Raw genomic sequence first — 12782 nt, forward strand, 5'->3', positions numbered from 1 at the left:
ACTGGGAGTGGCGACCGGGAGGGGCTGGCCATACTGTGGGCTCCAGGGGGCAAAGGCCCCACCTGTATCTACCCAGCAGGTGTGCCAGCTGCGCCCACACCACATCCACAGGCTCTAGGATGAGGACTTATGTGCCGTGGGGAAGATGGCGGCCCTGACAGAATGCCCCCCACCCCGGGAAGATGGCGGCCCTGACAGAATGGCCCCCCACCCCGGGAAGATGGTAGAACCTGGGGTACACTCTGGAGAGGAGTTGGGGTTCACTGGTTGCCGTGGGCAGGCAGTCTGTGAGGCTTCATGGGAGACCCTGGGTCCATGGCCAGAGCCCCTCCCACACAGCGCTTGGGCTCCCTCTGCACCTGCACACCCCACTTTCCTTGGAGGCAGGGCACAGATGCGCTCCTCAGCGCCCCCCCCCTCCCCAGTCTGGACAGATCCGGCCCAGAAGGCCCAGTTCCTCCATCAGCCCTACAGCCCAGGACTCCACACACCTCCCCCACATCACATCACACACCACAGGCCTGCGCTGCACACGCTTGTCACACACCGCATGCGTGCACACCACAGGCGGGACCTTGGGAGGCGTTCAGAACGCATGAGGACCAGCAATTTTATTTCTGTGCAGCAGCGGGAGAAGGGGCCAGTGCTGGGGATGGGGTGGTGTGTGGAGGGGGCCCGTCTGGGGCCTTATTCTGGTATGCAAGAGGCATAGGGGCACTAACGCTGGTGACGCAAGTGACACCAGCTCTGCCACCTTGGTGGGAGCGTCACGGTTGGAGTCACGGGTACGCCAATCTGGTAGGAGAGGCCAGGGCTCTGGTGGGAGCGGGTGCCGTGGACAGCAGGTCACAGCGGGAGACTGGAGCCGTCTTGGGCAGGTGCGAGCACACAATCTTTTGGAAAGTGTGCCTCACTGGCTCACCTAATGTTCTGGAGATTGGACGGGCATCCAACGATGAGCTGAAGAACACAGGCTGCAGGGCTCTGAGGGGCTCTGCCGGCCTGCCCTCTAGTGACAGGGCTTGCTGCAGCTGAGCTTAGCCCCCTCCTGGAGTCGCAGCTGGGCCGGCCCAGCAGTGATGAGGAGAGCATCTAGGCCTCATCACCGCCTGAAGCTGCTGCAGACTCCCCTGAGCCAGGAAGGAGCGCAGGGCTGGGGCTGGAGTGCCGGGGCTTCCGCATGAACGGGAACACCCTGTGGTGGGAAGAGGCTGAGGTGAGTGTGGGTGGCCAGAGGACCCGGTCCCCTAGTTGCATGGGCCTTCCTGGCCAGCAGGCACAAGGCCCTGCCTGAGCTCACCTTCGCCTGGTCTCTGGTGGGACCACAGCGTCTACCAGAAGGCTCTTGTACATGTCAGACTTCAGGAATCGTGGGTAGGAGTCCTGCAGGAGACAACAGGGCTCCCAACATTCCACTCCTCACCCTTCAACCAAATCTGGCCACGCATTGCAGGACCCTGCCCTGCCTCAGCCCAGGGTGTGGAGGTTGAGGTTAGCTACCCCAGACTTGTGGTCCTAGCCACTCCAGAGGCTGAGGCCTGAGGATCAAGAGGCAGCCAGCCCAGGCAGGAAAGTCTATCAGACTCCACTTCCTGAATAACCAGCAAGTCTGGTTGCTGGTGGCTGACACCCATAATTTTGGCTACTCGAGACTGAGAAGCCAGCCTGGGGAGGAAAGTGCATGTGATACTTATCTCCAGTTAACCACCAAGAAGTCAGAAGTGAAGCTGTGGCTCAAGAGGTAGAGTGCCAGCCTTTAAGTACAAGAGCTCAGGAACAGTGCCCATACCCTGAGTTCAAGCCCCAGGACCAACGCACACACACACACACGTACACACACACACACGTACACACACACACACACACACACACACACGATTTGAAGCCAGTCTGGGCAGACAAATCCTTGATTTTTTTTTTTTGGGGGGGGGTCCAGTCGTGGGGCCTGAACTCTGGGCCTGGGTGCTGTCCCTCAGCTCTTCAGCTCAAGGCTAGCTCTCTACCACTTGAGCCACAGCGCCACTTCCGGCTTTTTTCTTTTTGCTTATGTGGTGCTGAGGAATTGAACCCAGGGCCTCAGGCATGCAAGGCAAGCGCTCTACCACTGAGCCACCTTCCCAGCCCCTGGCTTTGAACTGTGATCCTCAATCTCAGCCTCCTGAGAAGCTAGGATTACAGGCCTGAGCCACCAACGCCCAGCTTTGGCGAGAATCTTATCTCCAGTTAACTAGCAAAAAGCCAAAATAGGCATAGCTCAAGTGGGGGAACACCAGCCATGCCTGAGAAAAGCATGACCCGATTTCAAGCACGAAAACAAAAACCAGCAAAAGAGCAGAGATAAGATGGAGACATGGCTCACATGGTGGAGTGCCATCCAAGTAAGGAGGCCAAGCAAGCATGAGGCCCTGTGCGGCAGCTCACCCCTATAATCCCAGCTGTTTGGGAGGGAGAGATAGGACAAGTTCAAATGACAATCCAGGAAATGTTAGAAGCCCTATCTCAAAAAAAAGGAAGTAGAGTTGTGGCTCATGTGGTATAGTGTTAGCCTTGAATAAAGAAGCTGAGTTCAAGTCCCAGGACTGGCACAGAGAAACACACACAAAGGGCTAGAATGGGCACTTGCCAGTAAGCCCTGAGTTAATCTCTTGTAACCTGTACAGCAATTCCCAGGCAGGGAAAGTAACAGCAGTGCTGTCTAAGGCAACTCCCCAGTTGAATGCATGTAAAAAGAAGTAAATGTTTTCCAGGTGCCATGCTGCACCTGGACAGGAGGAGCTGCATCAGCACCCTCAAAAACCAGGATTTCAAGTCAGGCACCTTGGCTCACACCTGTAATCCCAGCTACTCCGGAGGCTGGGATCTCAGGATCGCACAGTTCAGACACAGCTGGGGTAGGAAAGTCCAGGAGACTCTTATCTCTAATAAACTACTCAGAAAATGCTAGAAATGTTGCTATGGCTCAAGTGGTAGAGCACTAGCATTAAGCACAAACCAGCTTAGGGACAGCACCCAGGTCCCAAGTTCAAGACCCAGGACAGAAAAAACAAAACAAAAGTAACAGGATTTCAGTGTGGGTGGAGGTCCCAGGTCAAAGAGGTTGAGAAAAATTTCTAACCTGAATCTGGATTGGAAGTATAATGCTACGTAGACGTGCTGGATTTGAACTCAGGGTCTTGGATTTGCAAGGCGGACATTCTACCACTTGAGTCAAGCCTACAGATACTTTTTCCTGGTACACAGGTTTGAACTTAAGTACCTTGTGCTACCTGGCTTGCCACAGGAGGCTGCCCAGGCTGGCTTTGAATTACAGTCCTCCAGGTTTATGGACGTGAACCACTGTCACCACGCTGTTCAAGCCATTCTTGATCATGGTAAGGGAAGGGATGCCCCCAGAGGAGCACAGGGGCATGCCATGTGGACGATGCCCCCATAGACAAAGATGCGACAGAGAGGTGGAGCTTCACACGCTGCGGTCTACCTAAAGCTGGGTTAAGGAAGGCATTCTTGGCAGACAAAAACCGATACTGGAGATAGGCCCGAAAGGCTCCACGGAGCAGGGACCCGGAGGCTGCCACCCACCTTCTTCATGAGCATGTAGATGTGCAGCTGCGCGTCGTCCAGGACATAGCGGTGGGGCTGGGACAGCCCCTCCAGCGTCTGCTCCATCGTCCGGCTGTCAATGTTGACCCAGCGGGCAGCTCCAGGGGCCAGAAACTGCCTGGGGGCGGAACGGCCCAGTGGGTCCAGGCTGGTGCCTGCCTGCCCGCTGAGCAGGGCCACCCACCCCCACTCACTGGTACACGGAGTCCACCAGGCCGGGGACCTGGGCCTGGCCGCCGAAACGCAGCTCCTCGCACGCCTCCCAGAAGCTGAGGTTCTCCGCTGGAGGCCAAGCACCACATCAGGGGCCCAGCCCCAGCCTCAGCCGACTGGGCACCAATGGCTGGGTGGGAGGAGTCCCAGGCACACCCCCCCTCTTGGGCCTAGGGCAGGGGTAGGAGCTGCTTACCACTGAACTCCTTCTGGAGAAAGTCCATGAAGTGAGCCCTGCCCACAGGGTCCCCCAGGAGCTCCCAGAAGCTGAAGCCCCAGCGCTCCACACGCAGCTTAGTAGGTGTGGCCACACTGGGTGGGGGGGAGAGGTGGATGCTGACTCTTGCCAGCCCAGGCCAGCAGTGCCCCTCTGTGGCCGCCCACCCACCCGCCCACTTGGGGCTCACGTCGGAGCATTCATGGTCCAGTAGTCCACACTGTCTGTGATCCAGGGGTTGCTGGGCAGGCACCCTGCCATGATCGGGTCGTGTGAACTGCGCTGGCTGCTGAACTTAAGGTACCTAGGACATACCAGTAGCTAGTGCGGACCGGCCTTGGGGAGGAGGCTCTGGAGAGTCGGGGGAGGGTACCCCACACTCACGCCTCAAGACAGATAGAGGACTTCACCCGGGTTCTGCCAAGCGCTTTCCTGGTGTAGTCAATCTACAACACGGGACCCGAGTGGAGAGCTGGGACCTGGACCGGCAGGATGGACTGACCCTTCTCCACACTCCCCCCCACCCTTAGAACTTACTTCCCGCTTGTAGAAGTCCGAGCTCTGGGTCTAGAAAGGCAGAGGACGCAGTTACCAGGCAGGTGGGGGGGGACTGGAAAACCCACCAACCCAGCACCCACGGGCCTGAGCCCTCAGCCTTCCGGGATGTGGCAGAGCGTGGCTCCTCCACCCTTCACCCCCGGAGCCCTCTCCTCTACAAGGCCTCTGGAAGCCAGGGTCTCAGGGTGTTATTAACCTGCTGCTTTTTTTCAGCATTGGAACCTGAACTTAGGGCCTTGTGCTAGCTGGGCAGGTGCTCTGTTCTCAGACGTATTTCTAAACAGACGTGCGAAGTCCTTGTCTAACTCAAAGCTCCAGAGCTCCCCCAGGCAGCGCTGAAGTCTGGGTTGAAGTGAGAGGGCAGCGGCTAGCTGCCCCAGGCCCCAACCCTCCACAGCCAACACTGAGACAGAGCTGAAGTGGAGGCCGCTGCTGATTTCCCATTTACCCCAACTCTTTGGCTGCCTTTGCGTACAGAAAAGTTAGGGTGCTGACATTAGCCGTAAGAAATAGGATCTGCTGTGGATGGGGTTTGAGGGGCTGACGTGTCAGCATCTGTCTGCCTTCATCCTTTCTCTGGTTTGGAAGCCACCAGAAGCCCTGGAGGGAGAGGGCTGGGGCCAGGTTCCCGGGCCGTACTCTTGTTAGTCACCCTCCCACCTCCCTGTACTCTGACACTGTCCAGCCCAGGGAGAGCCCCGCACCCTCTCAGCTGGGGCCTTTCCGCTTATGCGCACCAGGATGGCAGGTGGGTGTACAGGGGCCCAAGGCAGGGGAGGGGGGAGAGGGGGGCTGGGAGTGCCAGGGGCTGAGGGGGGGCTGGGAGTGCCAGAGGCTGAGGGGGGGGCTGGGAGTGTGAGGGGCTGAGGGGGGGGCTGGGAGTGCCAGGGACTGAGGGGGGGGCTGGGAGTGTGAGGGGCTGAGGGGGGGGCTGGGAGTGTGAGGGGCTGAGGGGGGGGCTGGGAGTGTGAGGGGCTGAGGGGGGGCTGGGAGTGTGAGGGGCTGAGGGGGGGGCTGGGAGTGCCAGGGGCTGAGGGGGGGCTGGGAGTGTGAGGGGCTGAGGGGGGGGCTGGTAGTGTGAGGGGCTGAGGGGGGGGCTGGGAGTGTGAGGGACTGAGGGGGGGCTGGGAGTGCCAGGGGCTGAGGGGGGGCTGGGAGTGTGAGGGGCTGAGGGGGGGGCTGGGAGTGCCAGGGGCTGAGGGGGGGGCTGGGAGTGTGAGGGGCTGAGGGGGGGGCTGGGAGTGTGAGGGGCTGAGGGGGGGGCTGGGAGTGTGAGGGGCTGAGGGGGGGGCTGGGAGTGTGAGGGACTGAGGGGGGGCTGGGAGTGCCAGGGGCTGAGGGGGGGCTGGGAGTGTGAGGGGCTGAGGGGGGGGCTGGGAGTGCCAGGGGCTGAGGGGGGGGCTGGGAGTGTGAGGGGCTGAGGGGGGGGCTGGGAGTGTGAGGGGCTGAGGGAGGGGCTGGGAGTGCCAGGGGCTGAGGGGGGGGCTGGGAGTGTGAGGGGCTGAGGGGGGGGCTGGGAGTGTGAGGGGCTGAGGGGGGGGCTGGGAGTGTGAGGGGCTGAGGGGGGGGCTGGGAGTGTGAGGGGCTGAGGGAGGGGCTGGGAGTGCCAGGGGCTGAGGGGGGGGCTGGGAGTGTGAGGGGCTGAGGGGGGGGCTGGGAGTGCCAGGGACTGAGGGGGGGGCTGGGAGTGTGAGGGGCTGAGGGGGGGGCTGGGAGTGTGAGGGGCTGAGGGGGGGGCTGGGAGTGTGAGGGGCTGAGGGGGGGGCTGGGAGTGCCAGGGGCTGAGGGGGGGGCTGGGAGTGTGAGGGGCTGAGGGGGGGGCTGGGAGTGTGAGGGGCTGAGGGGGGGGCTGGGAGTGCCAGGGACTGAGGGGGGGGCTGGGAGTGTGAGGGGCTGAGGGGGGGGCTGGGAGTGCCAGGGGCTGGGGGGGGGGCTGGGAGTGGGCAGGGCTGAGGGAGGGGGGAGAGGGGGGGCTGGGAGTGCCAGGGACTGAGGGGGGGGGCTGGGAGTGTGAGGGGCTGAGGGGGGGGCTGGGAGTGCCAGGGACTGAGGGGGGGCTGAGGGAGGGGCTGGGAGTGTGAGGGGCTGAGGGGGGGGCTGGGAGTGCCAGGGGCTGGGGGGGGGCTGGGAGTGGGCAGGGCTGAGGGAGGGGGGAGAGGGGGGGCTGGGAGTGCCAGGGACTGAGGGGGGGCTGGGAGTGTGAGGGGCTGAGGGGGGGGCTGGGAGTGTGAGGGGCTGAGGGGGGGGCTGGGAGTGCCAGGGGCTGAGGGGGGGGCTGGGAGTGTGAGGGGCTGAGGGGGGGGCTGGGAGTGTGAGGGGCTGAGGGGGGGGCTGGGAGTGTGAGGGGCTGAGGGGGGGGCTGGGAGTGTGAGGGGCTGAGGGGGGGGCTGGGAGTGCCAGGGGCTGGGGGGGGGCTGGGAGTGGGCAGGGCTGAGGGAGGGGGGAGAGGGGGGGCTGGGAGTGCCAGGGACTGAGGGGGGGCTGGGAGTGTGAGGGGCTGAGGGGGGGCTGGGAGTGTGAGGGGCTGAGGGGGGGCTGGGAGTGTGAGGGGCTGAGGGGGGGGCTGGGAGTGCCAGGGACTGAGGGGGGGCTGGGAGTGTGAGGGGCTGAAGGGGGGGCTGGGAGTGTGAGGGGCTGAGGGGGGGGCTGAGGGAGGGGCTGGGAGTGCCAGGGGCTGGGGGGGGGCTGGGAGTGGGCAGGGCTGAGGGAGGGGGGAGAGGGGGGGCTGGGAGTGCCAGGGACTGAGGGGGGGCTGGGAGTGTGAGGGGCTGAGGGGGGGACTGGGAGTGCCAGGGGCTGAGGGAGGGGCTGGGAGTGCCAGGGACTGAGGGGGGGCTGGGAGTGTGAGGGGCTGAGGGGGGGCTGGGAGTGTGAGGGGCTGAGGGGGGGGCTGGGAGTGTGAGGGGCTGAAGGGGGGGCTGAGGGGGGGGCTGGGAGTGCCAGGGGCTGAAGGGGGGGCTGGGAGTGTGAGGGGCTGAGGGGGGGCTGGGAGTGCCAGGGGCTGAGGGGGGGGCTGGGAGTGTGAGGGGCTGAGGGGGGGGCTGGGAGTGTGAGGGACTGAGGGGGGGGCTGGGAGTGTGAGGGGCTGAGGGGGGGGCTGGGAGTGCCAGGGGCTGAAGGGGGGGCTGGGAGTGTGAGGGGCTGAGGGGGGGCTGGGAGTGCCAGGGGCTGAGGGGGGGGCTGGGAGTGTGAGGGGCTGAGGGGGGGGCTGGGAGTGTGAGGGGCTGAGGGGGGGGCTGGGAGTGTGAGGGGCTGAGGGGGGGGCTGGGAGTGTGAGGGACTGAGGGGGGGGCTGGGAGTGTGAGGGGCTGAGGGGGGGGCTGGGAGTGCCAGGGGCTGAAGGGGGGGGCTGGGAGTGTGAGGGGCTGAGGGGGGGGCTGGTAGTGGGCAGGGCTGAGGGGGGGGCTGGGAGTGCCAGGGGCTGAAGGGGGGGCTGGGAGTGTGAGGGGCTGAGGGGGGGCTGGGAGTGCCAGGGGCTGAGGGGGGGGCTGGTAGTGGGCAGGGCTGAGGGGGGGGCTGGGAGTGTGAGGGGCTGAAGGGGGGGCTGGGAGTGTGAGGGGCTGAGGGGGGGGCTGAGGGGGGGGCTGGGAGTGCCAGGGGCTGAAGGGGGGGCTGGGAGTGTGAGGGGCTGAGGGGGGGCTGGGAGTGCCAGGGGCTGAGGGGGGGGCTGGTAGTGGGCAGGGCTGAGGGGGGGGCTGGGAGTGTGAGGGGCTGAAGGGGGGGCTGGGAGTGTGAGGGGCTGAGGGGGGGGCTGAGGGGGGGGCTGGGAGTGCCAGGGGCTGAAGGGGGGGCTGGGAGTGTGAGGGGCTGAGGGGGGGCTGAGGGGGGGGCTGGCAGTGGGCGGGGCTGAGGGGGGGCTGGCAGTGGGAGGGGCTGGCAGTGGGCGGGGCTGAGGGAGGGGCTGGCAGTGGGCGGGGCTGAGGGAGGGGCTGGCAGTGGGCGGGGCTGAGGGAGGGGCTGGCAGTGGGCGGGGCTGAGGGAGGGGCTGGCAGTGGGCGGGGCTGAGGGAGGGGCTGGCAGTGGGCGGGGCTGCATGCAGGGGCTGGCAGTGGGCGGGGCTGAGGGAGGGGCTGGCAGTGGGCGGGGCTGAGGGAGGGGCTGGCAGTGGGCGGGGCTGCATGCAGGGGCTGGCAGTGGGCGGGGCTGAGGGAGGGGCTGGCAGTGGGCGGGGATGAGGGGAGCTGGAAGAGGGAGGGACTGGCAGTGGGCGGGGCTGAGGGAGGGGCTGGCAGTGGGCGGGGCTGAGGGAGGGGCTGGCAGTGGGCGGGGCTGAGGGAGGGGCTGGCAGTGGGCGGGGCTGAGGGAGGGGCTGGCAGTGGGCGGGGCTGCATGCGGGCGCTTGCGGCAGGTGTCACGGAGGGGCAGAAGCGTGCGTGTTCAGCTGCCCGCCGCGGGCCGAGGGTGGCTGGGAGCCAGGATTACCGTCTGCAGGCGGCTGGCCGGGCGGGCGCCCCTCTCCGGACCCTGCTCCAGGACATGGCGGGCCCCGGGCTGGGAGGAAACGGGAGCTGAGGGCTCGGCCCGCGGACCCGCCCGACGCCCTGCAGCCTCCGCTGCGCGAAGGGCGCGCAGGGCAGCCCGGCCGGTCCTGAGCCCCTCGCGCCCGCTCCCCCTCTGGCCTCGACCCTCGGTGTCCCAGACGGTCAGACCAGCCCTCTCCCCACCGGGGCCCGCAGGCAGCTCGCCGGCCGGGTGCGGACCCCAGAGCGCCTCCGTCAGCTTCCCTCCCTGGGGCTCCCTCCCCGGTCCCGGGCGGGGCTCACCGGGGGCCTGTTCACCAGCCAGTACGTCTGCTCCTGGCAGGCGATGACCAGCCTGTCCCCCTTCCTGCGCCGCTTAGCTGCCCTGGAGGAAGGCTGCGGTGAGGAGCGCAGGGGCCGGGGCGGGGGACCGGGACGGCTGCCCGCGGCGTGGGGACCAGGGCCCGGCGGGACGCCCCTGGGCCTGGACGGGCCGGGGCGGGGGACCGGGACGGCTGCCCGCGGCGTGGGGACCAGGGCCCGGCGGGACTCACCGCAGCTGCTCTCGAGCCTGCATCAGCACCAGGTCCCACGTGTGGTTGAGCTTCTTGTGCAGCTGGTCATACTGCTCCTGGGGGCAGCGAGCACGCCGGTGGGTGTCCCCTGCCCCGCGTGTCCAGCTCGGGGACAAGGCCCCGCACCTGCCCTGTGTGCGAGTCATCTCTGCCCGGAACAGAGGTCAACAGGCTCCGGGAAGCCGGGGCTCTCAGACCTAAGGCCCACGATGGTGGTGGGATGGGTCCCAGCACACGTGTGCGTTATCGAGGCCTGGGCTGTTCGTTCTGGGGCAGACGGTAAGGCTGCACCCCTCGGGTGGGACCTACCTTCTCATAGTCAGCTAAGGCTCCCTGTTTCTGGATGTTCTTCTTGGCCAGGTAGATGGCTGGAAGGACAGGGACAGTGCAGGGACAGCTCTGCCCCTGCCCCGGGCTGCCCCGGTCACCGGTCCTCACACTTACCGTAGTCCAGCTCTGCGGCCGGCCACAGGGTGCTCGTCCAGAAGTACGGGGTCTGGGGGACAGGAGAGGGGTCTGGGGGGACAGGACAGGGGTCGGGGACAGGACAGGGGTCTGGGGGACAGGAGAGGGGTCTGGGGACAGGAGAGGGGTCTGGGGGGACAGGACAGGGGTCTGGGGGACAGGAGAGGGGTCTGGGGGGACAGGACAGGGGTCTGGGGGACAGGAGAGGGGTCTGGGGGACAGGAGAGGGGTCTGGGGACAGGAGAGGGGTCTGGGGGGACAGGACAGGGGTCTGGGGGACAGGACAGGGGTCTGGGGGGACAGGACAGGGGTCTGGGGGACAGGACAGGGGTCTGGGGGGACAGGACAGGGGTCTGGGGGACAGGACAGGGGTCTGGGGGACAGGACAGGGGTCTGGGGGGACAGGAAAGGGTCTGGGGGGACAGGAGAGGGGTCTGGGGGGACAGGAAAGGGTCTGGGGGGACAGGACAGGGGTCTGGGGGACAGGAGAGGGGTCTGGGGGACAGGAGAGGGGTCTGGGGACAGGAGAGGGGTCTGGGGGACAGGAGAGGGGTCTGGGGACAGGAGAGGGGTCTGGGGGGACAGGACAGGGGTCTGGGGGACAGGAGAGGGGTCTGGGGGGACAGGACAGGGGTCTGGGGGACAGGAGAGGGGTCTGGGGGACAGGAGAGGGGTCTGGGGACAGGAGAGGGGTCTGGGGGGACAGGACAGGGGTCTGGGGGACAGGAGAGGGGTCTGGGGGACAGGAGAGGGGTCTGGGGACAGGACAGGGGTCTGGGGACAGGAGAGGGGTCTGGGGGGACAGGACAGGGGTCTGGGGGACAGGAGAGGGGTCTGGGGGGACAGGACAGGGGTCTGGGGGACAGGACAGGGGTCTGGGGACAGGAGAGGGGTCTGGGGACAGGACAGGGGTCTGGGGGACAGGAGAGGGGTCTGGGGACAGGACAGGGGTCTGGGGGACAGGACAGGGATCTGGGGAACAGGAGAGGGGTCTGGGGACAGGACAGGGGTCTGGGGACAGGAGAGGGGTCTCCGGGGCCTGAGGATTCCCCACTCCCCTCTCCACTCTCTCTGAGAAGACTGACTGGCTGCGGGGCTGCGGGGTTGTCCCGCCTGCGCCCGCGCCTCAGCCCCGCGTCCCCGCGCCGCCCCGCCCCACCCCAGCCCGGCCGGCCGGGGCGCACCTGGAAGCGGTAGGGCGTCTCGTCCGGCCGCAGCGACGGGCTGCGGGGCTCGCGCAGAGGGTAGATGTAGCCGTGCTGGGCCAGGAGGGTGCCGAGGTGCAGGGCCTCTGCGGGGCGGGGCGGCGTCAGCCAAGCCCGCCGGGGCGCGGGGGTGCGGGGTGCGGGGTGCCCGAGGCGGGGCGGGGCGGGGCGGCGTCAGCCAAGCCCGCCGGGGCGCGGGGCGCGGGGCGCGGGGGGCGGGGCGCGGGGCGCGGGGGGCGGGGCGGCGTCAGCCAAGCCCGCCGGGGCGCGGGGCGCGGGGCGCGGGGGGCGGGGCGCGGGGCGCGGGGGGCGGGGTGCCCAGGGCGGGGCGGGGCGGGGCGGCGTCAGCCAAGAGCCTCCCCTGCGACTCCCCGCTGGCCCTCACCCTCCTCAGAGACACAGAACTTCCGGACCAGCCACTCGGCGACGTCCCTGCCTGAGAGAAGAGACCGGGAGGAGCGGCGGGGAGAGAAGGTGAGCGCACCTGAGCCGGACGGCCGCGTCCCCTCCGCCACGCCCACCCAGCGCTCGCCACGCCCACCCAGCGCTCGCCACGCCCACCCAGCGCTCGCCACGCCCACCCAGCGCTCGCCACGCCCACCCAGCGCTCGCCACGCCCCTCCGGTGCTCGCCACGCCCACCCAGCGCTCGCTCCCCCCCTCCCGGCGCAAGTCCCCCCCGCAGCGCCCCGCCCCGCCCCGCGCTCGCCCCGCCCCGTCGTCACCAGCCACGGCGTGGGGGATGACGGTGATGAGCAGGCGCTGGCTCCGCATCTTCACGCCCTGGTCCGGGTCCTGCATGCTCACGACCACGCGCTCCATCTGCGTGGAGGGGCCGTGAGCGCCCGCTCTGCGGGGCACCCGGCCCGGGTTCTGGGGCCAGCGCGATCCTGCGGGATCCAGGCCGCTCCCGCCCCCGGCCCGCCCGCCGCGGCCCGGCCCACCTTGCTGAGGTCCGGCCTCTGCTCGCGGGGTCGCCGTCCCGGAGAGGCGCGGCCGGCGGCCGTGGCCATGGCGGATGTCGGAGTGGCCCCGCCCGCGCCGCCTGCAGGATTAACCTTCGCGACTGACCCACGGGCGCACGCGCGCGCACACACACACACGCACACACACACACACACGCACACACACGTGCGCACACACACGCACACGGCCTGTCTGTGCGTGGCTCAGTACCTCGGTGGGGTTGAAGCTGCTGAGCACGGGTGATGCTGTTGACGGGTGTTCCCGGCACTGTCCCCCCACAGCCCCCACTGTCCCCCCACAGCCCCCCCACTGTCCCCCCACAGCCCCCCCACTGTCCCCCCACAGCCCCCCACTGTCCCCCCACAGACCCCCTGTCCCCCCACAGCCCCCCCACTGTCCCCCCACAGCCCCCCTGTCCCCCCACAGCCCCCCCTGTCCCCCCACAGCCCCCCCACAGCCCCCCTGTCCCCCCACAGCCCCCCACTGTCCCCCCACAGCCCCCCCACTGTCCCCCACAGCCCCCC

At 67.6% G+C, this 12782-nt stretch overlaps 1 protein-coding gene across 1 annotated transcript; it reads right to left on the minus strand.

Annotated features, from left to right (window-relative positions):
- Window positions 1-563: 563 nt before the first annotated feature.
- LOC138825338 (regulator of G-protein signaling 11-like) lies at window positions 564-12461 on the minus strand. Its single transcript, XM_070019751.1, has 17 exons — window positions 12237-12461; window positions 12018-12114; window positions 11679-11729; window positions 11273-11379; window positions 10068-10119; window positions 9933-9991; window positions 9603-9679; window positions 9352-9433; window positions 9011-9079; window positions 4568-4597; window positions 4415-4476; window positions 4221-4334; window positions 4010-4125; window positions 3795-3882; window positions 3580-3718; window positions 1301-1383; window positions 564-1195 (listed from the first exon to the last, which is right to left on the minus strand). Exons 1-17 carry the CDS (start codon window positions 12303-12305, stop codon window positions 1093-1095), a joined length of 1398 nt encoding a protein of 465 aa, XP_069875852.1. The 5' UTR covers window positions 12306-12461; the 3' UTR covers window positions 564-1092.
- Window positions 12462-12782: the final 321 nt, after the last annotated feature.

Source organism: Dipodomys merriami, unplaced genomic scaffold, assembly GCF_024711535.1.
Source record: "Dipodomys merriami isolate MVZ:Mamm:240054 unplaced genomic scaffold, mDipMer1.0.p SCAF_137, whole genome shotgun sequence".
NCBI classification, from domain to species: domain Eukaryota; kingdom Metazoa; phylum Chordata; class Mammalia; order Rodentia; family Heteromyidae; genus Dipodomys; species Dipodomys merriami.